The sequence below is a fragment of the Melanerpes formicivorus genome, unplaced genomic scaffold, assembly GCF_026170545.1.
Source record: "Melanerpes formicivorus ecotype bairdi unplaced genomic scaffold, bMelFor1.0.p_v2 SCAF_33, whole genome shotgun sequence".
Taxonomy (NCBI): Eukaryota; Metazoa; Chordata; class Aves; order Piciformes; family Picidae; genus Melanerpes; species Melanerpes formicivorus.
This window is the reverse complement of record NW_027142385.1, coordinates 3,745,415-3,772,940: the sequence shown is the minus strand read 5'-3', so window position 1 is coordinate 3,772,940 and position 27,526 is coordinate 3,745,415. Positions and strand designations below refer to the sequence as shown.

Below are 27,526 nucleotides of genomic sequence, written 5' to 3'. Positions count from 1 at the left end.
GGCTCTGATTTGTGCGAGTGGGCAGAGGGAGGATGGTGCTGTGGGGAAGCTGTGAGGTTGGCAAGAGCCCAGGAGAGGGCTTCAAGCCCAGGCAGCAGTTCTGAACTGAATCCCCAAAACAAGGGTATCTGCCTGTGGTATCTGTGAGGATGTGGGCAGGCAGATGCACCCTGTATCTGCCAAAGGAACTGGTAAAACTGGTGCGTATCTTCCTAGCCACGGGAGGAAGAGGAGGTGCTGTGCCTGGAGATGCCACTTCTCTGGTGGGACCAGAGCCTTCCACAGAAACAAGTTTCCTATGAAATATGGAGCCTTTCCAGATCATGGGGCCAGAATGAGATGTGGTTAGCCTGGCCACCTAGTAGCCAAGTTCATTTGAATTCACACTGAAACAGTCACTCCAGTTTTCTAAAGGAACATAAACTCCACAACCCAATGCCCACAATGCTGTTCAGTGCTGAAACTCTTTGTACCACTGCTCATTTTGGGAAGGCTCCCTTGATCAGCCAGGGCTAGGAAGTCTTGGACCAGTGATCTGATTACAGTATCCACTAGACAGAGGGTCTGATGAGGAGAGGTGGCTGGAGGGCCAGCAGCTGATGCCATCCCACATTCATGGACTGCCCAGGTCAGCTGGTGTTTAACCACTGTAAGGGTCTGTGTCAGTCTGGCTGGAACTCAAAGGTCTAGGCACAGGCAGCCAATCTTCTCCAGAGTGTCTTTGCTCCCATGACGAGGGAACATCTGCATGCATGTGCCTGGTCTTTAGAAAGCCTGTCCTTTCCAGCACACCACAGAACAGACACTCTGCTTCCCTTCCTCCCAAAGGACACCTGCAGTGGAGCTTAAGACTGGCCTGAGGCCTCCATTTCTTTATGATGGGAGCCAGTTCTTGGCCATGAGACTGACATGTGGGTTGTGGGTATGGGCAGGCTGCAAGTGTTGATGTATCTCCTGCCCTTGCTTGAGCACTGTGAGGCTGCAGGCAGCCCCACAAGACAAGCAGGGTTCCTGGACAGAACCGTATCAGGGGACCTGGGTAGTGTTGCAGGGATGCAGAAGTGAGGCACCCACTGCCTGAGTGAGTGCTATGGCTATGCCCTGCCATAGTGCCAACAGCAGAGCTGAGCAGAGCCTTGTGCTAGGTTTGTCCATGCTCCAGAGTGCCCCCAGGTTTGGAGTCCTCCAGCAGACCACCCCAGGGCTGTCTATACACTGCAGATTACTCCCCACTCACCTCTGTCAGTGATGCTATTTTATGCCCTTCCTCAACCATACCTGTACATTTCTTTAGTCCCTTATTCCCTGCTGGAGTGGGATGTGGTCCTTTTACATGGTATCATGATGATGGGGGTGGGCCTGAAACATTACATAGGTTTATAGATAGTTTCAGGATTGGATCCTGCAGGAGCCTCTCTCCCCACTCACTCCATGCACAGGGGGGGATGGGATTCCTGCCAGCACCCAAAGCTACCCTAGTGTTTAATTTTCTAGGAAATGGTGTGGATGGAGACAGTGTGAACTTCCATTATGAGGAATCTGTAAGAATTGGGCTTTATTCCCCCACTCAGTTTGAACTTTGCAACTCAGACTCAACACCTAAGCTGTTTGACCTCTCAAACCCTGACTTTTTCTCTCTTAAATTTACATTTCTGGAGCTAGGATTTGCATGTTTACTCTGTGTTTAGAAAGTGTGTAGCAGGTACCACTGCCCAAATAAAGACATTGAAGTGTAAATTGAAGCAGAGGTATGGAAGAAACTATTACTGTTTATGTATTTACCTGCTTGAGACCTCCTCTAACCGTGATGCCAGCAGTAACTGAGCTGCCCCACTCCAGGAAACAGAAAAGATCTGACGCTGTCAGAGTGAGCTGAATGACAAAGATGGGACTATACTGCTTTCTTCTGATGACTATGAACCCCTTCCAAGCCCACATCCAAGAGCAACTGTTTTCCAAACAGAATCTGTGAATTGCCTAAGCACCCTTGAGACTCTTGTCCTCGGGTCTGGGCTCTGTGCTGGTATGTATCTGATTACAAGAGGATTTATAACTGTGGAGACAAGTTTCATGACAGAGCTATTGCTGTTGGGTCTCAAACTTATTTTTAATTACATTTTTGGTCTTCCTGCCATTTTGTCTTTAATTCTATAGCAACTTTATGCTTCTCACACCAAAATGGTTGGTGTGGCATCTCTTATATAGCTGTTACAGCCAGTAAAGTGATTCTTGATGAAAGAAGCAACTTACAAGAAGGGTCAATACAAGAATTGAAATTACTCAGAGTGCCCTGCACATCTGTGACTCAAATATCTACAGGGCCCAGCAGGACTTCTGCTCTCAGAGCCTTCCATGTGGATCCTGAGTTTGTCTTGAGATACAGCATTCTGGAGCCGTTTAGGCTCTGTCAAATCAAAGTTCACTGTGTTGCTTCCACAGTCACGCTGAGGAGAAAAACCTCACCCTGCAGGTCTGCTGTTCTGGGTAAGCTCAGGGCTGAGCCCAGCCACAGAGCTGCCTCTCGAGATAAAGGTCATGCAGCAGAATAGCTTTAAATCCTTTTTGGTTCTAAAGGCAAACCGGGCTATCCAGGATCCCTGAGGTCTTAAATGTCCCTTGGCCTTCTTTTGACCCTGTATACACCTTACATTCTTCCTTTAATGATTGACACTCAGTGGGTATGTGCCTACGGGCATACTGAAGTTGTAGCTGCTTCTTCATCAAAGCAACTGTTTACAGCTGGTTTGAGTTGGATGCTAATAAACAGTATTCTTTTTGTCTTAAAATAAAAAGCAGCTTAAGTCCCTAATGATAAGGATTTTGTGCTTTGTAGGGGAAAAAATTCAGCTAGGTTGGGACAGCCAGCCACTCAGCTTAGCAAGTCAGAGTACTTTATACTTACAGCTAAACCGCTTTTATCTCCTCAAGTGAGTGGGCTATAGATTCTTATCATTGTGGCAGAAGTGATGAGGGTAACATCTTTAGTTGGAAATCATTGGCAACATGTGGAGAAAGCTTAAGATGTTGTCACACTTTAACTTGGTCCTAATCTGTTCAAAGGCAGTTCATACTTTCTAACTGTGCCAGCAGGTAGTGAGAGGGAGTCAAAGACCGTCAGGGTGAAATAGCTCGTGCTTTTCTTTGGAGAGTTTATGACTTTCATAAAGCGGTACAAAGAAACTGCAGCGGTAACTGTTATTGTCTAAATGAAGAGCTTATGTTCACCCAACCATATTTCATTAACTTGTACACCCAAGCTTCTACATTTCCTGCCTGCTTGGTGCAGTGCTACAGAGCAAGTCTTATATATTTTAATGCCTGTTGTCAGTGAAATGAGCACAAGAGGAATATGCAGATCGGACGTGCCCCTTGCGTGGGCATCGGCTGTGTCCACCAGCAGCAGCGGCAGGTACGAGCATGTGCTGCAGTGTCACTCGTGGCAGTCACAAAATTCACAGTGCAGCCTGGTTTGTGAATTCTGACACATGTTGAGGTAAGGTCCAAAACAAGAATCGTTTTCCTTCCAACAGCAAATCGTGACCCTGCCAACAACACTTTAATGTCAAAGCTGGGGGTTCTGTGAGGGAGTAGGAGAAAACAGATTTAGGAGCAAACTCCCAGCGGAGCAGAGTGGTTTTGTAAATCTTGCCTGTGGATGAGCACCCAGTCCTGCTCCTGATGCTATCAAAGGAGCTCTTCTTGCACTTACTGGAAGCAAAAACTGACACAGCTTCTCCTCATTTATTTATCTTCAGCAGATGATCTTGAGAGCCTCAGAATTACTGGTGAGCAAACTTCATTCTGTTCCAGCAAATAATCTGTAAAACATAAAGAGCTTTCTCAGCTTTGCAGGAAGGACAATACAGTCAGACCAGGAGGGTTTTGGGTTTTCCCTGCCAAATATTCAACAAAGTACCTAACTTTTGGGAACATTTGTGGAACCCTCAGGGATACCATGAGATATTTCCCTGCTTTTATAGAACAGCTCCAAGCGATACAGATTTTCTCACCAGAAGAGAGGAATGCTGTACTGATGTGATGTGGTGAGGATTTTGTAGGCTTTCCCTCTAATAGGCATCTCTAATTTTTCTCTCTGTGTGTGTGTGAGTGCATGTGTGTGTGTATAAAACACACACAACACCAAAAGTTGTCTTTTCCAGCTTTGACCTACTTGCAAGTTTTCATTTAATTAAAAAAAAAAAAAAGTTCTGCAAAAGTTAATAAAATGTTTAGACAAACCTTTCAGTCTTGTGAGCTTAAGGGAATAATCCTCTTTGCATGCCTAATAATGTTGTTGGTGTCTAATGGGATTTCATTTTCACACATGTGCAAGTGTCCTGTGTGATATATGTTTAACTGCTGGAATAACTTAAAACCTGTGTGAACGTTGCAGGCAAAAGAAGGGTCTGGGCATGCTGTAGGACCTTGCTTATGGATAAATCTTTTTGTATGGGTTTGGAGAGTCTGGTTTACCAAAGCCTGAATACAAACACAGATGCTGAGAGCTAAGTCTTTGGGACTCTATCAAGTAGATCTGGCCTCACAGAAGCTAGGAGATTTTGGTAGTTTCGTGCTAATCGGAAAATAAGGTTCATAGAACAACTTTAGTAATCATCCATACAAGGATAACTAGGCTAGTCTGTTCTCTAACTTTAAAAAGATGAATCAGATGTTTGGAGTCTTCAGAAAAGCCTGTGTTAAGTGAGCTGTTTATTTTCCATTGTAATACTAAGTAATTGACCTGATGTTAATAGGAGTGACTCCACATTACCAGACTAAATTGTCATTCCTAGACATTGCAGGACACACCTGTAGTTGCCTGGATTTTGGGGGGGGTTGTTTTGTTTTCCTTTTCTAGTGGCCCTTTTTACAGTTTCTCCCAAAAGCTCTGTGCTTCTGACAAGTCTCTTCTGGTTTATCACAAGAGCAAAGTTTGTGAAAGAAGGACAGTGAAGAGAAACTATGAGAAGACTGGGGGGAAGAAAAGTTTCATCCATTAAAGGTCAGGCTAATAGAGCATGATTTAGAGCAGAATATAGCAGGGACTTTTGTAAGACAAGCAGCAACTTTTCATGCTCAGATGGGGATTCTTGGGTTAAATTGCTATCTTTGAGTTCTGAACTTGGAAAGGTATTAAAGTGGAATTAAACCTTTACACAATCCGGCTCTTGTGTCATTCAGGATTTTTTTGGGTTCTGTTTAATTGTACATCACAGCAGGGTTCTGAGTGACTGGTGCTCTAAAGAAATGAGGGGTAGGGTTAAGTCTGCAGCCCACTGCTCTCTGCTAATCCTTCTTGTTCCTTGAAGAAGGATTTACTTTTGCTGCCAGCTTGTGAAAGACTTTCCTCCTCCCGAAGAGATTGTTGTGGCTTTCCTGGGGAGGTGTGGTTGCTATAGCAAGGAGTCACGCCTGGGTATTCTCTCAAACCCTACTGAGAATGGGCCAAAAAAGAGCCGAAGAAGAGTAAAACTGGGGATTAAAAAATGGAACAATGGGAGACAGGAAGATAGGAGTGGGAACAAATGGGAATTACAGCACCAAAAATAATGCAAAGTGACAAAAAGAGGAAATAGAAAAATAATAGCTGCCAGTCGGACTGAAAAGAGAAACACTACAAAAGAACAATTTATTTTCAACAGGCAAAGAAAATAAAAGGGCATCTGGGAAATAAGACACAGGCCTGTGTGGAAGGCTTTTTTGGTCCTTACTGTATTGCAGACATACATGCACCAAGTATACAAAACTTTCTCGTATCCCTTTCTCAGTTCCACCTTTGCCACAGACTGTTTATTCAAAACAAAATCTTCCTGGGTTTTAAACTGTGTGTTTCCTTATTTGCTCTTGAAGAACCTTTCAGACTGTCTCTTCCTACGGACTAAGTCTGGGGTAGTTCTGGGATTTTCATATAAAATAGATCAATAACAGAAGAAAGGATCCAATTCTGCTTAAATTCTGTTCTTGAATGCTTTCCAAAGAAGTAACTGCCTCCAGGAAAATGCCACTGGGCACTTGGTTTTGCTGCTGCTTACTGGAGACAAATTCTTCAGCTCTTGCCATGGCAATGCCCTGACATAAGTACCTGGTCCTGCCTCTGCATGGGCACCGTGCTCAGCACCACCGGAGCACAGGCTGTGCCTCCCTTCTCATCCCACCATAGCCGTGTCCCTGCGTGGTGTTGACCAGCTCATCACTAGACCAATAAAGAGCTCACCTTCAGGCTTTTTAGCAGCCACAGTTTGCTGCTACAGCCCTTTGCTTTGCAAGTCACATGCAGGCTCCTTTTGCAAAGCTGTGAACGTGTTTGTTGCAGTGAAAAAACAAAGCAGAGGTTTTCGTTCAGTTTAAAGTTGGTCACATTGCAAATAAAATGTAAAAAGGAGCTGGTCCCCACATCTAACAGCAAATCTCTCGGAATGCCTTTCCTGCACCCTACTGCTTTATATATAGGAAAGGCAGAGAGATGTAACAGATGAAACATTTTGTTTATGAAGTGTCTATGTTTTGTTTTATTTCACATGTTTTTGCAATATAGATAACAGATTACACCACGGAGCTTTCATTGCCTTGTGCTATAAAGATACTATAAAGCCTTTCTGGGTATTAATAATAGATTGTGTTGATGAGTTTGGAGAAGCTGGCAATAGACCCCCTACTGTAAAGACATTAACACCACAGGACTAAGGTATCTTTCCCTTGCAAATCAGTTGCTAAATTGGCTGCGCTGATGGGTTTGGGCACAAGCTCTTGTACGGCATCAGTGCAGCAGGCACAGGAAGTTATTGTGTTTTATACTGGCAAATAACGGTTCTTCCTCTTAATGTTCTTAGTTGTGAGGAAAGGCCCTGTGTAAATTCTTTCCCTGAGACATACTTGCCAGCTAAGAAATAACTTAGAAATTACATTTGAATTGCTTTGACACACGATTATTTTTTTTCCTGTAAAAGTGAAGGCCGGGGCAGTGAATCACCGACAGGACAATTTCCCTGCTCAGAGGGCCTTTAGGGTGAATTTTCACATAAAAATTATATTAGAAGAATTTCCCTGTGTTGTTGGCAATGTAAATTCAGAGGCAACTGTAAATTCAGTGTGCCACTTAGTGAACAAGAAGGATAAGGCATCTCATCCAACTGGTGAACATTCAGCGCTGGAGACAGGCTGTGGTGTGAGACCTTCACACGCAGAGCACCCACTGGAAGTCAGGGAGGTTGTACAGGCAGGAAATACAGACAGATGTTCTGGGCTGCCCAGTTCAAGAGAGACAGGGAAATACTAGAGAGTGTCCAACACAGGCTATGAAGATGGTTAAAGGGCTGAAATACCTGCCTTATGAGGGAAGGCTGAGAGACCTGGGGCTCTTTAGCCTGGAGAAGAGCAGACTGAGAAAAGATCTTACTAATGTTTATAAATACCTGAAGGGTGGGTGTCAACCAGGGGCAACCAGTTGCTTTTCAGTGGTGTCCTGTGATAGGACAAGGGGTACAAACTGGAACATAGGAAGTTCCACCTCAACACCACGAAAAAGTTCTTTCCTGTGAGGGTACTGGAGCACTGGACCAGGATGCCCAGAGAGATTGTGGAGTCCCCTGCTCTGGAGACTTCCAAAACCTGCCTGAACACGTTCCTGTGTGACCTACCCTAAGTGATCCTGCTTTTGTAGAGGGAGTGGGACTGGATGATCTCCAGAAGTTCCATCCAACCCCTACCATTCTGTGATTCCATGTTTTTATGGACTTAGTTTAATCTGTGTAAAAAACCCTGTGTAAAAATCCACAGGCAGAAAAACAACCAACCCACTGCTTTTGGGTAATGGCCTAGCTCATGAGTTGCAGCAGAAGTACAAACTCCCCGCTCAACACACACTGTGCTTTTATAGCACTTTGGTATAATTTGAAGCCACACAAAAAGCCCAGCAGCAGAAGCCCATTTTGCATTTTTAAAACTTGTAGGCAAAAAAAAAAACAAACATTATTTCCCAACTGTTTGCACTGCCTAAAAATACAATTCTAACAAACTCGTCATATTTTGTTAATTTATTAGGCTTCTTAATTGCAGCCCTGGCTTTATCAATTCAATTGGTGCCCTTAACTTTTTATAACAGTTTCTATTCTACAGAACAGATTAGGAGAAAATTGCAGCCATAATCTGTACAGTGCAATTGCCGTGCTATAAAGAGGAATGGGAGTAGCTGAGAAGAGCAATTGGATTCCCAAAGGTGGAGCACAGTAGAGCAATATCAGTGACTTTGTAAATGAAAAATTGTTTTAATTCCCTTCTAACAGCAATAATTCGATTCTTCATAAATTTTTCCATCAAAGTGTTGTAAGGAAAAATGCTATAAAATAGAACTGCGTGGCAGTGATGGAAGACAGTTGAGCAAAGTGGTCAATTAGGGGGATGAAAATTAAGCAGAGAGAAGAATCCATTCTGTCACATTCTGCTTGAAGCAAGAAACTCTTCTGCATTTTACATTGTATGTTTTACTTTATAGTTAAGGGAGATGTAACTTTTTAGGTCATTCTGGTCCCACTTGAGCAAGTTTTGTTAGGATAGCAGCTTTGAATTCCATCTGTCCTTATGCATTCTAGTGAATGTATTTGTTGGGTCTTTGCTATTTGTCTTATTGTTGGGTCTTTCCTATTTGTTCTCAGCATCATGGTTCTGACCCTGGAACCACCAGTGCACAGAGCTCTGGCATGGCCAGCAAATGTTGGGCCTGCCAATGGATGGGATCTTGAGATGCCTCAGCTGTAGGAGCTGGGGTTGGGTACCAGGTGTCTAGGGGAGTCCTTTGGCTGGCGCTCTGCATGATGGTCCCTTTGGACCAGCCCTTGCTGGTGTAGCAACTGTAGGGACCTTGCAAGGCCCTAAGCTCTGCTCAAGAAGGAACATCAGCTCACTGTCCACAGATGGTTTTTTTCCTTTACTGAGGCCATGTAAAGAGAGAAAATTAACATGGGGCAGGAGACTTTTTGCCAGTTGTCATTTCAAGGCCAGCTGTAATGATCCAACTGGGACTGCCACATGGTACAGAGGTATGCTCAGCACTGCAATTCCTGCTGATAATTGAGAGTCCAAAGATGAATCAAATCTTGCTCCTATCAAGGAAAATGGGAATTTTTCCCTCTTATTCCAGTGGGAAGGAAATCAAACAAAGGGCAATATTTTTGTGGTTATGGCTGTGACACAAGCCATTGTCTGGGTGTGGCCGTCCTGTGATGCTACCTGGAACCTGACAGAGTGGTGACATGACCTTGTTGGTAGATTTGTCTCATGGATAGAGTGGTTACGTGAGCTTGTGGCTCTGACAGTGTCCATAGTCCCATCTCCCACCAGCTTCAGAGCGAGATTTCACTTAGCATATGATAACACGTGGGCTCTATTGTTATCTTATCCATTAGGTTGCCTTTGCACGGCAGTACAGCACTTCTCATGAAAACACAGGTGAAATAGTCACAGGAAGAGAAAGTAACACAGCACCGAGAGAAGTGACATTTTAATCTGTGCATCCAAATCCCCGTGGTGAAGCAGAGCTTTAACCACAAGCTTTCACCAGGAGCTGGTGTTCTTATTACAGCACCTGTGGATAGAGGGTTAATAAATATTTTCTTCGTGTCTCCCTGAAGAAGAAAAAGGTTTCTTTGTTCTAGTTTCTCCCTAAATATTCCATTTTCTTTTTCTAGAAACTTTTAATTTTTGCACACATTTTATTGCTACTCGGTGAAAGGGAATTAGCTTTCTTTTACTGAAGTTTCAGCTAGGAAATTGGCTTTAATAAACTAGGTAATTGGCTTTTTTTCTGCAGGGAAAATATTTTATATGGATTCTTTCTTTTTTAGGGTTTAGAGTTTGGGGGTTTTTATTTGTTTGGTTGGATTTTTTTTTTCTTCTAATCATAAAATTATAATATTTCTGTTTTGTTTTAGTGCATTTGGGATGTTTTGAATGTTGAGAATTCAGTGTAACCAAGCAACCATTTTTCTTTCTTTATAAGCACCCATGGGCTGTAAGATGCTACAAAAATGCTCAAGTCCTATGCTGCAAAAGCCCTGTGCATAGTGTTTTCCCCTTTCTGTGTCATCTGAAGAAGATGGAAGTATCAAAATTTCTCCCAAAGAACAAGTAACAGATGTCATTCATTAGTAATTTAATTTCTTCTCTTAATAAAACTCAGTTGTGTGAAGAGTACAATATATTTTACTTCAGCTCTTAACATATTTCCTACTACTTGAGTGCCAAGCAAGCTCTCAGCTGCCTTACAGGCACCATAGGGATATCATATACAAGCTGATATCAGAGAGAACCAGGGCAGAGCTACAGCTTGTACCTACAGTATTTACAAAAGCTTGTGACCACCATCTTTGCATATTTATTAAATAAAGAAAAGCCAGATATCTGCTGTGGTTTCTTGCAACACATAATGTCAGAATAATGCAGAAAGGAAAATGATTTGACATCTCTGATAGGTAGGCAGCAGCATCTGTCCTCTTGCATACATCAAACATGGCTTAATAACTTCCTATTTACTGCTTCATGGCAGAGGTCCAGTAAATAAGCAACCTGACTGAATTAGTCTATTTTTATACCCCTGTCCTGTATAACAAACCTCTTGAACCACACTTAATGTGAACAGCAAATTTCGCACTGCACACGGAGATCTCTCAGCACAGATCAAATTAGTTATAATAAAACAATTAAAATCTATTTACCCACAGACAGGAGGAAATGAAGGACTCGGGTGAGGAATAGAAAGGTAAAGGGTGGGTTGTCAGGATGTCAGGAGAGTAAACAGCAGAACCATGATTCTCAGGAGCATGGCAGGGTCAAACTTGCTGCAAGATAACTATGCGAGAGACAATAAATCAGTGGTACGTATTAAACACCAGATGGTTGTGCCCATGCAGGAAGGCACAGTGGATCATGTAACTGTGGTTGCTTCTAAGGATTACTGATTCAGCCTGACTTCACAGGGCTATCCTCACAAATAAAATCTTTATGGCCTCTTCCGCTGATGAACGTTTTCATCTACCGTTTAAAGACGAGACCACAGGTCTCAGCATTTCCATTGCCTCTGATATATATGCAAAATTAATTTGGGAAGTTCACCCAGCTTTAGCTGGTGAAGACTTATTTTTGCCTCTCTGGTACTGTAAAGTTGCTTCCCAGTGATGATTACAAATACTCAGATGGACAGACAGGCCATTGTTCCAAGCTTTAGCTCAGCCCAATCCCCCAAGTGTTTTCGGGCATAGAGGCAAACACACTTAAAAACTCCTAAACCTATTGAGTTGTCTTTCAGAATTGTCCAGGCAACAGAATTTATTTATAAAACTCTTGCGATCGTTGATTCAAAACAAGGTTTTCTTGTTCTGCTTTTCTCCTTTGTCCTCTTTGAACAATTTTCTTTGGAATGTTTTCGTTGTGCTTAGGAGTCGGAGATTTCCTGGGGCTTCTAATAAAGGCATTTGATTTCCACTCTCCACGTACTTTAACAAGTCCAAGGATTTTGAGGTCTGACATTAACTTAAGAGAGCTGGAGATAATCAGCCAGGGGGGTAAAAAGTCGGAGTTATGCAAATTATTTGTGCAATGTATAGAAAGCAAGAGGAGTATTTCTTTAAATGTGTGTGGGGCGGTCTTTGTCTCAGCGCAGAGTTATCTGTGTGCTCCCCTTCAAATTTATGGCTTGGATTGAAACCTGTAAAGGGGTGATCTGTAAAGTATTCCTGCTATCCTACACTTCCCAACAGGTTTATTACCATTCGTTTATAAAATGAACAGTCTAATGAGCAGTGGTTTAGATCACAGATATCAAAGTCTGGTCATTTGTCAAGATTAGTTTCCTGTTGTGAGATTGCCTTGTGCAAAAAAGAAGACCAAAAAAAAAAAGGTACATAACCTTGGGTTACTCTCTGGAAGCTGAAAAAAAAAACTACCAATAAACTCTTTATAAGATAGAATTAACAAAGATCTTATCATCTCAGAATGAAATCCAACACAGTGCACTACGTGTGTGTTGTGTGAATGCAGAAGGATCCCAGAACAGGGTGTGGAGGATGGACAAATTAAAGCCCCGAAGTCCATGCAGTCTTGTCAGACCCATCTAATGTTAATTTGAATGAGTTGATATTACACTGAGGACAGTGTTATTTGTTGTAAGTAAAAGGCTGCCTTTGGAAGCAGTGAAAGCACCGTCTTCCTGGCACTAGTCAGTTGCCAATAAATAACGCAAAGTATGTTCTGTTTATGTGTTAGGCATCTTTTGTTTTGAAGAAAAAGAAAAATAATAATAATAACCACCCCAGACACAGAGTGGCAGTGAAGGAGCTGCTCAGGTCAACACCACACCGCCGAGAACAAACTGGAGTATTTTGCTGTCCCTGTTCGAGGAGTGTGAAGGGGGGAGCTTTCCCACTTCAAACCATATGTGAACCCTTTGACACTTGTGTCCTCACTGGTTTGCGTCTCACTTTTCGGGGTTTGCTGAGAGAAGCCGGAGGCAGTTACAGCGTCGCCCTGGGCCGTGAGCCCATCTCCTCCGCGCCGGGCTCGATCCTGCCGGTCCCGTACCGCCACCTGCTCTTTCCATCCCCATGATGCTGGGGACGTAGGAACCTGCCCACTGCTGCCCGCGCTGTCTCCGTGCAGCCCCGCGCAGGCTCGTCGGCTGCAGCGGAGTGGGGAGGGAGGGGCTGGTTCGGCAGCGCCCGGTACCGGAGCAGGCGTCCCCGCCAGCCTCTGCTTTCAGAAGGGCAATCTTCCCGGTGTCTGTCGGAGCCCGGGGCTGGGGGAGCAGCACCCCGCGTTCGCTCCTCCAGGGGACTCCCCCACGGACCGCTCCGTGTTATTACCAACAGCGCGGCCGCGGCGCGGCGGTTGTCGCAGCAGCCCTGTCAGAGCATCTTTGTCACTGCAGCCTTACCACAGCAGCCCTGCGGAGGTGTTTAGCAGGTCGCAATACCCGCAGCGCAGGGTCGTCGTCACTTTGTGAAGTTGCTAAGGTTTCTCAGACCATCAGCCCTAGTTTGAGGTGCCAGGGAATGAAGCCGGAACTGGAAGCTGCAAGGAACAGCTGCAGCAGTCACCTCTCCTTTCCTGGCTGTTCCACCTGCAGCCCCCAGAGCTGGACCATGTGTCTGCTCTGTCCGTCCCTCCCGGGAGCTATTGGTCAGATTTTACACAGGTTAACTGTCACAGTGCAGATGCTGGTCAGGGAAGCCGGATACCTTCACACCAGATTTGCTAATCTTCAGGCTTTAAGTGTGCTCCATCACCACAACAGTCCTCAGACAAAAGATACAAGCTTAATTAAACTCAGTCAAATAGGTTTAAGCAGTTAAATAGAAACAACTTTTTTTAAGTGCTTAGAATCTGTTTGCTCTTTTTTTCCCTTTGTGCTTTAATCCTTCCAGATATGTTATTGTGTATAGATACAAATATTTCCTGCTCAGGAATGTGCTAGCTAAAGCATTGTAGGAAAAACCTTGCAGGCAAAGCCAACAGACTGTATGAAATAAGATGACAGTGCCTGTGGGTCATGCAGGGCATTGGTTCCTCTTTATTAGATTTAATTTATTATGGACCCAAAGAAGAGCCACTCTGTTCATCTCACGTGGCTTGAGCGGTGTCCTGTGGCTGTGGTCTGCAAAGGTATGCACGGAGCCGGCAAGGTGAATAGTGGAGATCTCTTCTGTTAGAGCAAAAGGTACAGACAGGCACAGCCCGCAAGTTCTTGGGCACTCAGCCTTTCTTCGGATGCTGTATGCAAATGCATTTGCATTTTCTTTTCCCTCCTGCCTATTCTGTGACTCCCTCATTTTGCTGAGGAGCTGGTGACTGCCATTTTGCTGTACTTCTCAGCTCAGACAAAATGGAGGCTTTGGAGGAATCAGTAGCTATCACAGCCTGTGCCTTCTAAAATTGAAGATAATCTCCTTCTTATATGAAAAATGATAATTCTGAGGGTGAAAAAAAACCCCACCCAGCTTACCCCATCCTAAAAAGCAGAATCTCCTTTTGTTCCTGTGGACACATGGGTGCAGTTGTGTTAATTTCATTGCTGAACTGTAAATGTTAATGCACCTTGCACTTTGATGTATTGCCGTAAAAGACACTGAATTTCAAATCGCCAAGCCCACAGTGTGATGCAGTGATGTAACTTAGCTATTTGTCTTTATTTGAAGCAGCCCTCTTCCTAAAAGCTCACCTAAGGAGATTCCTGGCTGCCATTAGAAAAGCAAAATAAAATTCATCTAAATCAGCCTAACTTTATGTGACAGAATTAATGATGGATGAAAGAGGGGGTTTGCAGAGGTTTAATAAGAGCTAGTCTAGAAACAGTGTATTTCTAGAGCCTGTGATTAGAGTGGTAATTCAGCAGATTGTATCACTGCCTGCCTCTGCCAAAGGATGTTTCACACCATTTAAAATGCACAGTACTCCCTTCAGAGACAGGTTGTTCTGGAATAACTCAACATCCAAAGCAAAGCCATGTTATTTCACTCCTCTCTTTATCAATTGCATGTGTGCGACTCCATGTGTGCACAGCCTCTTCTCAGCAACAGCGCTGAGTTTTCATGCTTTTTTCTGCCTTCAGTTATCAGCCTCCTCAGAGACAATACCAAAAATGGAAAGTCGTGAAATCTAGAGAGCCTGTATAAAGCAAAGCAGGAACTGGCCCTTCCTCTAAAAGGTGACTTAGAAGAAATTTAGTTTTGAACAAGTTACCCAAACTCCAGGAGCCCCCTTTTGTTTCTCATTTTGAAGAGGAACAAAACAGTGAGATAAGGACAAATCTTAGCATTTTTTATCCAGCAAAGGTGATTTGGGAATCTCTAGACCAAAGGGATTGCGATTTGAATAAATTACCTGCCTGTGATGTTTTCAAGACTAAGGATGCAAGTCTCTCAGTGTGCAAAAGCATGAGCCGGGCTGAGCTGTAGTTAAATTAAAGAATTTGCTGTATTTGAATTCATGCAGCCTGTGATCTGATGTTCCCTTTGACTTTACTGCCTCTCTCTCTTACAGGCTGTTTGCTGCAAAGTGCAGTGGCTGTATGGAAAAGATCGCCCCAACAGAATTCGTGATGAGAGCCCTGGAGTGTGTTTACCACTTAAGCTGCTTCTGCTGCTGCGTCTGCGAACGGCAGCTGAGGAAAGGGGACGAGTTTGTTCTTAAGGAAGGGCAGCTGCTCTGCAAAAGTGACTATGAAAAAGAGAAAGACTTGTTGAGCTCGGTCAGCCCAGACGACTCAGACTCAGGTGAGCTTTTCCCACCCCTGCTCCGACTGGAAAAGCCACAGGGGTTTGTAGAGCTTTCTTGCAGAAAAGCCTATCCACTCTCCCATCCACTTAGCCATATGCATGTGGCCCTTACATAAATTAGCAGGCACAGCTGAAAAAAAATGCCTATTTGCAGTCTGTTCTCCCTAGCTTGACTCCCATAACTTGTTGCTTAGTAAAGGACAAAACCTAATCTGCAGTGTGACCTCTTCCTTCAGAGGGACCTGGGCTTTGAACAGGGGGATTGCAAGTCTGCACTCCTTGGCCTAGGACTTAAGGCAGAGGGTCATCATACTGTGAACAGAGCTTTTGCCTTCTCTTAAAGAGAACAGTGAAGCCCTCACACCTGATAGCAGCTTCTGGGTATCTTCCCTGAGTTCTTCAGGTGATGGAGAGACAGATGCTTCCTTTCCTCCACCCATTGCCTTGGGAAGGTTTTAAAGAGAGTAAGCAAATGCTGTCTGTCCAGGGCTGGGAACAGCGTACTATACAGGACAAACAGTTCACACACTGGATTTGGGTTCTGCAGCCCAAACCCCGGGGGATCTAGTGGTGTAACAATGTGGATTGGCATGCAAGCAGTTCCAGTAGAGACCCGAGGTCTCCTTTCTGTACCTTTCTGTACAAGGACACTGGAAACCTGCTGTCAGTGTGCCCTGGCTGATCCCAAGACTAGAGAGAGTGCATACACAACTTGCTGCCAGCCATCACAAACCTGCACTTGTTTCCCAAGAAAATATCTAAGAAAATCAACAATTACCGTTCCATTAAGCTACAAATGACCTGAATGTTTGCCTCTCGATTAGGGGAAAATGCATTATTCCAATTTACCTGGGAGCTGTAATTATCCCTAATCTCTAATCTGAAAGCCATATTCTCCATATTGTTGAAATTTATATTTTCATGTCAGGAATGCTGTGAGACAAAGGTCACTGCTGACTCAGCAGGACGTGCAGGACTGGAGCCTTTTCTTGGAGCAGCATGTTATTTATTGCCATACTGTATTTGCAGGACCTTGAGTGCTCTGCTCTGTAAATCTCACCTCACAGGGTTTGGGCTCTATGTGCATTTGCCTGAGGCATCTGAGTTCCCAACTTGCCCTTCAGCAGATCATTCTCATCGCCACCCTCAGCATCCCACTGCCTGCCTGGCTGTGCCTGCAGTACCCACTGTGAAAAGCTGCATGTGTGGGGCTGTCCCCATGCACAGCAATGGGCATGGACCCTCCTCCCCTTTCATTCTCACTCACTACCGCAACACTGATGGCTGCTGTTTGCCAGCCACATTTGAAGTCTGTGTGGGCATGGGTGGGCTTTCTTTCAGGACAGGATTTTCTATGCTGTGATCAGCAGCATGCTGCCACAGTGGCACAAAACAGCCTTGGCTTCCATTTCATTTCCCCTTGGCACAAGGGTAGCTTCTTACTGCTAGAGATGCTTTTTTTCCCCCCTCATTATTATCTGTTAGCCAAACCCAAACCTGAAAAACAAGTTGACAAATTAAATGGGATGTTTTGTCTTCCATTGTCTAATCCACTGAAAACACAGATCTCCCAGATGCCTGTGGGAGTGCAAATGATTTCACATAGCCCTGACTGAGAATGTGTCCTTCTCCAATCAAATATTTATCCGCTGGACGCAAAAGTAACTCTCCAGTGAGCAATATTAATCCTCACAGACCTTTCCTTAGAAATGGCATTCTGGAAAGTTAATAATGTCATGGTTATTAAAATGACTGAACTTCTCTTTAATCATTAGGCAAAAGATGCTTATTAAAGTAAAAGGTGATTAGATTGCTAGGTGCATAATAATCAGACCCTAAAATGAATTAAAGTCTAATTTGTTAATTCCCCAAACGTAATCTTTGAGTATATAAAACCTGCAGTGTGCTTCTTCCTATTGGAGCCCCTATAATAATTATATGAATGTTTTCTGGAAGCAAAAATCAGTAGTCTGGTGAAATAAAATATGCTGAGTGGAGAAGTTGGTTTTCACAGCAAAACTTGTACTTACTCTTCAGTCTTTGCCATCAGGATTGAGATTTCCCAGGCCAAGACACAGAAAGGTGTAATCTCTCCAGATTGTACAAATAGTCAGAACTGAATTACTGAAAACACAAATTACCTCTCTGATCTACACAGGCACTTACATGCTTGTATGCATTTACCAAGGGAGAGAATGTGGTGCATGCATGCATAGACACATTGTAACACACAGAGAAAAAAATAGTGATGTTTTCTGTAGGATACAGAAACAAGATGGCAAAGATTCTATCCAATGTTGTCTACTAGAGCCTCAAAATGTTCAGAGCCATAACTGGTATCTACACTATATTTAGCTAAACAGACTTTGAGCTGTTGTTGTGATATTTACATTGTGGTGTGCTGCCATTGTGGTACCTGTCTGCAGCTAATGCCTGGGGAGCAGATGTGGCTCTGCTGTAAAGGGAAAGGTATGTAGCAGTTGGTGTTGTTAGTGAACACATAGGGCACCAAGCCTCTCTGCTTCATTCCTGGAAGTCACAGTATCACAGTACATTAGAGGTTGGAAAGGACCTCCAGAGATCATCGGGTCAAACCCCCATGCCAAAGCAGGATCACCTAGGGTAATCAAATATTGAAATATTGAAACACATTCTGAATTTCCATCCACTGATCAGTCCCATGCCCCCATTTAAAAATTTATGCTTTTGTGGCATTTGATTTTGGCAGGCACATTAAGATCATCTCTTCCTGCCTGCAGTTGCTTTAGGTATTCAGATAAACCCAGGCTCAGAGCTGAACCTGTTGGCATGTTTGGCAGCTGAAGAACAGTTCTTAAATACCCTGTTACCTTGATGGAACAAGTACAATTTTATACCCTATTTATTTTTCACCAGTTAAAAGTGATGATGAAGATGGAGATGTTAAGCCCACCAAAGGACAAGTAGCCCAAGGAAAGGGAAGTGATGATGGGAAGGACCCAAGAAGACCTAAACGACCAAGAACAATACTTACTACGCAGCAGAGACGAGCATTCAAAGCATCCTTTGAAGTGTCTTCCAAGCCCTGTAGGAAGGTAGGTGCTTCATCAGGGACCTGAAGTCAGCTGTTGTCAGGGAGTGACAGTCCTGTCAGGGATGACAGGATCAGACCACCACTCTCAAGAGCCCCTGCCCCTTCCCAGGACAGCAGCAGGTGCCTTGGGGTGAACACAGCGACCAGGCCAGTGTATGATGATGCTCATCTAAACACCATCTCAGCCTGGAATGATCAGCAGCTTGGGACCAGCTTATTGTCATTTCTGGATATTCACCCACAGTATGCAGAGCAGCTCCAGAACTGATTCCTGCTGAACAACAGTATTTGCTTCTTATAAAACATGAAATAGCTCTTGAGTACCAGAGCCCAGGTAAACAAGTGGCTTTTGCCCTTCTCCTTCCCACCACAGAGGGAGTTGCCCAGCTTTGGTCCCACTGCTTATCCTTCCAGCCCTGCTTTTCTGTGGAATGTAACCCTGCTGCTGATCTTGTTTATGGCAGCTAGGGAAAGGCATAGCATATTGCTTCACTGATGGAGCTGGGGCAAATCAAATCTTCGTGAAAAGCAACCTAGGTAACTGGTTCCTTCTGAGTTTGATTGGAAAACAATGGAGTTGCATCCTGAAAGCTGTCACTGTTGCAAAAAGTGACATTCTCCTCCTGACGTGCAAGGTAGGTCTTTTGGGGCAGTGCAGTGTGCCTTTTAGCCATTTCAAAGTATGAAATTGTTCCTCAACAGTATGAAAATTGTTCACAGCCGCATTTGTGTCTTGCACAGAACTGGTTTGTGGGCAAAATAAAACTGCCGAAACGACTTAGTGTTGTTTTGCGCAGCTCAGGTTGCTCAGCCTTCAGAAACTGGTAGTGACATGAAGGGCAGAACTTGAACAAACTGGGCAAAAATATGAGGAATTAAAAAAAAAAAGTAATTTCATACATGCAGGGGTTTTTTTTTGTAAGCACACAGGCTTGTTCTTCTTAGCATAACTGATTAGTCTGGAAAAAAATCCTATAAGCCTAAATTATCAACCGTTTTGTCCTGTAGGTCAGAGAAACACTAGCAGCTGAAACAGGACTCAGTGTGCGAGTTGTCCAGGTCTGGTTTCAAAACCAAAGAGCAAAGGTAGGTTGTTTGTCAGGTTCTCAAAAGTGGAATGCAAATTGTCCTCCAACACAGATTCCCCCCTCCCCTAGCACACACCACAGGGATCCCAGGACTGAACTGTAGGTATTTTGCATGCGCTGCTGCCTACATCCATACAAGAAAGGCAACTTTCAAACACAGACATTAGGTTCATGTGCTCAAAGCAGCATGAGGTTGGGAGTAAATTTTGCATGCAAATATGAACTGGAAACTGAAATGTTTAAGCTTAGAAATGAAACTGGATCCACAGTGGTGTGTGCATGAGTATAAAAATGGCTCTGCATTAAGTGATTCCATGTTTGCAGAGAGTTTTGCAAGGAAGCAAAATTGTTGCATTCAGAGCTGTGAGCTTGTTCTGCTTTTCCTCTTCCATTCAGATGAAAAAACTTGCACGAAGGCATCAGCAGCAGCAGGAGCAGCAAAATTCACAGCGACTAGGGCAAGGTAGGGGATTTGTGATGAAGACAAAGCAAGGGGAAAAGAATCTGCACGGCCAATGGCATCCTGGCCTGCGTCAGGAAAAGTGTGGCCAGCACGAGCAGGGAAGTCATTGTGTCCCTGTCCTCAGCACTGGTTAGGCCACACCTTGACTAGTGTGTCCAATTCTGGGCCACTCAGTTTAGGAAGGAGGTTGACTTGCTGGAACGTGTCCAGGGAAGGGCAACAAAGCTGGGGAAGGGTTTGGAACACAGCCCTATGAGGAGAGGCTGAGGGAGTTAGGGTTGCTTAGCCGGGAGAAGAGGAGGCTTGGGGGAGACTTTATTGCCTTCTACAACTACCTGAAGGGAGGTTGTAGCCAGGTGGGGGTTGGTCTCTTCTCACAGACAACCTGTGTAAGAACAAGAGAACACAGTCTCAAGCTGTGCCAGGGGAGATTTAGGCTGGATTTTAGGAAGAAATTCTTCACAGAAAGAGAGATTGGCCATTGGAATGAACTGCCCAGGGAGGTGGTTGAATCACCATCACTGGACATGTTTAAAAAGAGACTGGATGAGGCACTTAGTGCCATGGCTTAGTTGATTAGATGGTGTTGGGCGATAGGTTGGACTCGATGATCTCAAAGGTCTTTTCCAAGCTGATTAATTCTGTATTCCTGTTTGCTTTGCAGAAGTAATGTCCAACCGAATGGAAGGGATGATGACATCCTACACACCACTTGCACCACCACAGCAGCAGATTGTAGCAATGGATCAAAGCAGTTATGGCACAGACCCGTTTCAGCAGGGTCTTACCCCTCCACAAATGCCAGGCGACCACATGAACCCTTATGGTAAGGCATGCATCATTCTGCCACATCAGAGTTAGCAGGGTTCCTGTGCTGGGGCACACACCACAGGTTCAGTGGAGTTAATTGCTCTTCTAAGATATTTTTTTTCTAGGATTTGTATCAGGGAATTTGTACCAATCAGTTTTGTGTGTGTGTTTTCATGTACACAGAAGGGGGTAGAAGAGAGCTCAGCCCAGGCTCTGGACACTCTTCAGAATCATAAATCAAGCGACATCACCTCTCCAGCTCCACTTTTTTAAATCCCCGTCCAAGACACTGAGAAATAAACAGTACCAAATTCTAGCTCCCTCTCAAGTTTTTTTCCTTTGTCTTAGAAGCTTTGGGGCCAAAAGTGCCTTCAGCAAAGAGTAGCAATCTATTCACTCCCAAAAGAATAAGCACCTCTGTCTATCTATCTCTGAGATACCTCAGACTGGATGTTTGGATTTGTTAAAGAACAGTTCTTGAGCTACTAAGAGATGTATCTCCATGCATCTCTTGTGCATTTCTCCTGCATAATTTTATTGTCTGCCCAAGATGATGGTTTGCTTTCATGATTTCCTGACCACACACCCTCAAGTGGATAGGAACACTAAATGCATCACAAGCATGAAATGCCTAATAATTGCTTCTGGACGATTGCAGTGTGGCATTTAAATAAAATTTAAGAGGATTTCTCAGACTGTGATTATTGGCCTTGCTGTAGCCCCAAAGGGCCTCTTATGTCAGACTTGTTTCTGCTGACCAGGAGCACTTGGTTGTAGAGGTCCATGTGCATATATCTTTTGTGAACATGGCATGCAGAGACCAACAAGGAATCTGCTTTGGGTCTGTGTTACTACTTCTCCCACTGAGACAAGTCCACAGGACACACCAGGCAATTTGGTAAATCCTGTAAGGAGCTGAGGACATTTGAAGTGCCAATGAGCATTAGGTGGCTCCTCAGCTTGTTGCCAACAGTTTGCTTGGATTTCTAAGCAAAACTCCTTGAGTGGCAAGTTCTGTGCTCCCGCAGGAGAAAGCACAAAGCTGTTTCAATTGAGTGCAGGAGGAAAAAGAGCCAGAGTAACGCTTTCTTAGAGCTCACAGCTAGAGCTCTTTCTGGCTCCTCCAGAGTTGAAGTAAGCTGAAATCTCAGTTGCTAAGGGAAATAAAAGGTGCTGTTCCAAACCAGCCCAAAAAGAGTGGAATTTTCTGAAAGCAAAGTGTGTTTACAGCAGTAGCTCACTTGAGGCCAGGGAAGCTGAGTCTCCTTCTGCGTCCTGTCACATTTGTAGGTCTGTCTTTTACATTGTGCATAAATGAAGACCGTTACTGGTGATGGCTCTCAGACTGCTTTTTCCTGTTTGGGCACTCAATGTCTGGTCCCACCTTTCTCAGCAGCCCCAGTGCCCCAGCAAATGCCAAATCCCAGCTCACAGAAACCTGGGGACTTGCTCCTCCCTGGCGCTGTTTGCTCCCATTGTCAGCCAAGACTCTTTTGTGCTGCTGACTGAAGCATAAATTAGATCCTGGCAAATCTGGGTGGCACTGCTGCCAGTTGAACTCTGCGAATTGCTTGCTAGCCTTCCTCTTTGTAGGTCAGACTCCCAGAGTGAAATTAGATTAAGATGTAAAAACAAACCCAGGAGCATTCCCTTTTGCTGCAGTGCGCAAGGTAGGAGCATCCGTGTGTACTGTGTCCCGCCGCGGCCGCACAGAACCCAGCTTAACATCTACGTTTCCTTTGCAGGAAACGACTCCATTTTTCATGATATCGACAGTGATACCTCTTTAACTAGCTTGAGCGACTGTTTTCTTGCCTCTTCCGAAGTTAACTCCATGCAGGCTAGAGTAGGAAACCCCATTGACAGGCTGTACTCTATGCAGAGCTCCTATTTCGCCTCATGAAACTAAAAGAAACCAAGCAGCCGGCGTGTATTTAGCCAGTGACTTTTTCCAGTGCAGACTCTACAGCCATATGTTGCCCAGCTCTTCCTTCACAGTGACTCCTGCTGCCTCTGGACTGCAAAGAGCATTTTTAGGAAGACTGTATCTGTGTGCATATATGTGTATGTATGTACATATATATTAATAGCTACCTACATACATACATATATAGAGAGAAACAAAACACATCCACCGGTCCCACCCCCTTGATTCCCAGCTTGCACCAGACCACGAGACAAGCACAGAAGGAACAGAAGACCCTGCTCGTCAGCAGCCTTTGGTTTGGGTTGAGCTCAGCGTTGTAAAGGAAATGGATTTTGTGGAAAGCCAGACCTTTCCCTCCTTTCTCTCTTCCTTTCTTTTGGATGTTTAAACTCCTTTTTGTTTTGGTTTGGTTTTTTGGTTTGGTTTTTTTTTAAAGCCACTGATACTGACATCAGTCGACCATATGACAAATAAATGGAAGAAACTGGAGATCCCTCCCTTTTCTTACTGCATGATTCATGCTATGTTGTGGATAAATTGCCATTTGAACTGTGAGAAGTTAATGTAAATGTGACGTTCAACATTTGTTTCCTTTCTACACTGTTTCTACATAACCTAGATCAGCTCATTAGTTTATAGCCCTTATGCATATGATACTGGGGAAGCTGGTTAATGGTGATATTTGTGGGGAAAGCCACAAATTTGTGGAGAAAGCCAGGGATTTCAGAAGAGGGTCACAGAGCACTGGAACAGGCTCCCCAGAGGGATTGTGGAGTCTCCGTTTCTGGAGACTTTCAAGACCCATCTGGATGTGTTCTTGTGTGACCTGTGTTGGATTCTATGGTCCTGCTCTGGCAGGGGGGTTGGACTCAATGATCTCCAGAGGTCCTTTCCAGTCCCTACTATCCTGTGATCCTGTGAAGAAAGGTCTATGACCCTGGAGAGGAGATGCATGTTATGGGCAGAGGCTTTTAGGTTAGTATTGATCTTAAATAATTAAAACTAAAGGTGCTTACAAGACAGAGGTTTATTTAATTATTTTGGGGGGGGTTTGAAATGAGAGAATGAAACATTTGCATTTGTTTGTAAGTATTGCAGTGCCAAATTTCAAATCTAGATCATGATTGGCAAACATGTGCTGTTCATTCCATTCTGTTTCTTCATGTTTAGCATGAAGCATAAAGTGTGCTATGTTCCACTGTCCCTCTGGAATAATTAAGCACTAACTTTAATTAATTGTCACGCCTCAGCAAGAACCTGTGATACACAATTCTAGCCTAAACCATCAGAAGTCCTGGAATCTGCACTGACTGGGGGGAAAAAAATGTGTAAGAGATCACAATGGGAGGTTTAGATATGTTTGAGCTGGAGTCTAACCCAAGTCCTGCAGATTTCACACTGCCTGGACTCCTGTACTTACCTTAAATAGCCCCAACTAACCTGGTAGTGCTAACCTAGGAAGAACAAATGCACAAATTGAAGGGAATGTCCCAGCTGAAGTCTGAATGTCTCAGATGCTGAAGTTTGAGTATATGTCATATAGATTTTTTTTTTTGTAGGGCATAAAATAATCATAAATAATAATAATAGTATAGTTATAAATATTGCCTGGTGATAATTATAATGTGGAGAGGCAGACAAGTATGGTCATGGCTCTTAGTGGAGAAAACTTCATGGGGAAAATTTGCCAGGGTAATATCAGTAATTATAGGGTGTGTTCAAAATAGAGCTCATGGGGAAAGATTGGCAGGATAGGCACTTTCTTAAATAAATACCTTTAATATATTGACCATAACAGCCGAAAACAAGTCCAAAGCGTTGGTTAATCTGAATCCTCCAGGCTGAGGACTGGTACCCGGCCAGCACTGCAGAGCCTGTCATGGGCTCAGCACCTTCTGCAGGAGTCCAGGACTCTCATCACTGGGGGAGGCCAGTGTGGGACTCCCACAGCCTCAGGACCCAGGGAACGGAAGCCTCAGCGGACGGGGGTCCTGCTGGGGATCCCTGTGGACAGCTGCCCACCAACCACTTTGCTGATAGAGGAGGGCCCTCTTTTGTCCCAGAGGGATATAGAAGGCCAGGATCAGATGATAGGTGTAAGAGGAAAAATAAGATCACACTCCCCCCCAGTGTGAAAATGTGGACCAAGCACGTTAGAGGTTTCTTGAGAAAGCAGTTTTATCTGCAACCGAAGTGCTTGCATTTTCCTTCTGTGCAGGAGAGGGGAGAAGACTCCATGTGTGCAGTGCAGGAGAGCAAATGCAGCCCCAAGGCAGCCCCTTCCTGCTGCTGCAGTGTGGCAGACACTCCTCTGCCACACACAGAGTCAAACAGTGCAGGGACGGATGGCTCTGTGAGGATGCTGGGGTGATGCTTCCCTCCCTGCAGGTCCACATCGCCTTCCTCCATGGCAGCAGCCCCAGCTGCAGGCTGCCATGCCCATGCAGCTGGGTCTGTCACACCTAAAGGCTTTTGCTAGCTCCATTCTCTTGCTTTTAATGCCAAGGGTGTGGATTTTCAGCTGATGGTTGGGAGCCCCTGGATATGGTTTGAAATTGGAAGAATTTTCTTTTCTTACCCAACCCCTTCTTTTATTTTCCCCTTTCCTCAAGTATCAAAAGAAATCATATCCTTTCTCTCTGCATGATAGCAAACATCTATAAAGAACTCAGGTGATCCTCACTGCTTGCAGGGCAGAAGGCAGGCAGATTTCACGTGGCACATTATAAACATTTGTCACCACTGTCTCAATGGATTCGTCAAGTTTTCCTCCCCACTCTTCTGCTGTGATCCTGTAGAGTCACAGAAAAGCATCTTCACCATCTCAAACATACTGGGTTTGTAGACTCTACCTGTAGGCAAAACTTTGCTTCATCCTTCATTATTGGCAGGATCAAAATGGCAATTTTAGTATTTACAGGGACTTAAATGAGAACTGTCATGTGACCTACAGTTTGGAGAGCTGCCTTGTCCCAACTCTACCTCTGCTTCTAGGCTGGATGTTAAAAAAACACCAATCCATTTCCAAGGAAAGAATCAGATATCCCATTTTATAGCTGAAGTAACCATAATCCTTTGCTGATTTTTGGGATGACTGTTTGACACCTTTTTGTTGTTGTTGTTCGTTCCCTTTCATTGCTTGTACATACCATCTCCTCTTCCCTTGGTGTATTGTATGATGATGCCTTAGCTGTTTGTTCCCCCCTATTCTACCATATCTGGTGCCATGTGCACGACACAGTCGAGCCCTCTGGCATGTGGAATGTTTCTCATGCCATGGTGGGTTGCTGCTGGTCGAGGGAAGGAATGCATAGCCAATGATTGGCAGTGGACCCGTTATAGCTGGCAAAGGCCAAAGTTCATTAAAGCAAAATAAATGTCACTTTTTTTTTTTTTTTGTGGAATGAATTACCCTACTGGAGTGTGATCATTGTGGTTTTAACCTGGGACCTGCAGTAAAAGATTATATGGCAACCTCTGACCTATTTGATTTCTGCTTTGCTCTTGTATTGTCAAGGGAATGTCACCGATCAGGTGAAAGTAAAATGTTTAATGGGCCCTATCACAGTAATATCTTACACTGAGTCAAATTGATAAACTCTTGCCAAAAATTCTTAGCATCTGGCACTTCCACGGAAACCACAAACAATGATTGCACATATGGGAGCTTGAAGGCTAGAGGTCATGACAGCAGTTTATTACATGCACCTTACAGTGATCATTTTCCCTAGGAAATTAACCCCTCTCCAATATAAACGCATCAAGTGAGCTCTTCACCGTGTTTCACTCATGCTGTTTTGGCTAAACAAGGAATACATGCTAAACTCAAGTGGTGACAAGATGCAATTAAGTGAAAGATGATTGATTAGGTTTCGGTGTCTGCTCACTAGTGTTTGAAAGAGATGATGGTGAGATCAGAATGACTGTGTATGGCACCAGCTTCCTCACAGGTCTTTATTGTGCAGCTACCAGATCTGTAACAGGGGCACACAGGGATTCCCAGCATTCAGGAATGGTTCCTGAGCAGTGTGGTCCTTGATTCTGGTGCCAGGCTCTTGGCTGGGCAGCAGCACATTTCCATGGCATGGCTGACTGTCAAGGCAATTGTTGCTATAAGGCACTGATGTTCTCAGCCCCTCATGTTCCATCTAACTGTGGGTTAAACCCTGTGCTGTAAGCAGTTAGAGGCTGGAGGTAAATACATTTCACAGTCACAACAAGGAAGACAATGTGAGTAAAGTGTGGTGGTTGTGACCACTAATATTGAAACACCACCCTAGGCCTTTTGATCTCCTTTTCTTCTTTAAACCCTGTCATCAAAACATCCAGATCACGTGGCTCAGTTGCTGCTAACTATGCCTGAGGTGTGACTCATGTTGGTCTCACCACCATGGCTGCTAAGTGGGTTTTTCAGACCCACCCTGCTCAAGTTGGATGAGTATTACCAGGTCCTTTGAAGGGGTCATTGCCACTCTTGTCAGCAGCAACTCAGCCACCTCGCTGTACCATCGTTGCATGGGAAAGGTCCTTCATGCTGGCAAACCTTCCAGGGATGATGTGAACCCACTTACCTCTTCCTACTGTGCTCAGGACTCCCTTCCAGTTTCCTTAAGGATCAGAAGTATATCCCAAGCCACCACCCCAGGAACCCCAGGGAACCCAGCTCTGTGATGCTGCTAGGGATGCTGCAAGCTGGGGTTTGCAAGAGCACCTCTTTGAATCGTGTCAGAGTAATTTTGGCTGTCCCCAAAAGTCACTAGAGATTAACAGCAGACTCCAGGAGGAAAAGCCTGGAGCTTGGTCATAACATTCAAAGGACGGAGAGGCTATTGAAGCACATCAAAGCCATGGGAGCTGGAGCCGCAGTACCCAAAGTCTCACATGCTCAGGATAGTGCTTTAC

The 27,526-nt window shown here is 44.4% G+C and overlaps 1 protein-coding gene across 2 annotated transcripts in view; it reads left to right on the top strand.

Moving 5' to 3' along the window:
* Positions 1-26,105, top strand: part of LMX1B (LIM homeobox transcription factor 1 beta) — a 100,864-nt gene extending 74,759 nt beyond the window's left edge. Inside the window, exons 3-8 of one of the 2 annotated variants that reach the window (XM_068155705.1) lie at positions 15,028-15,260; positions 18,159-18,337; positions 19,345-19,422; positions 19,821-19,887; positions 20,552-20,713; positions 22,443-26,105. In XM_068155705.1, coding sequence (XP_068011806.1) covers positions 15,028-15,260; positions 18,159-18,337; positions 19,345-19,422; positions 19,821-19,887; positions 20,552-20,713; positions 22,443-22,600 — 877 coding nt within the window. In that variant the 3' untranslated portion in view covers positions 22,601-26,105. Of the gene's footprint in view, positions 1-15,027; positions 15,261-18,158; positions 18,338-19,344; positions 19,423-19,820; positions 19,888-20,551; positions 20,714-20,880; positions 21,459-22,442 lie in introns of those variants that run through there. The other variant, XM_068155706.1, reaches the window with a different exon arrangement.
* Positions 26,106-27,526: the final 1,421 nt, after the last annotated feature.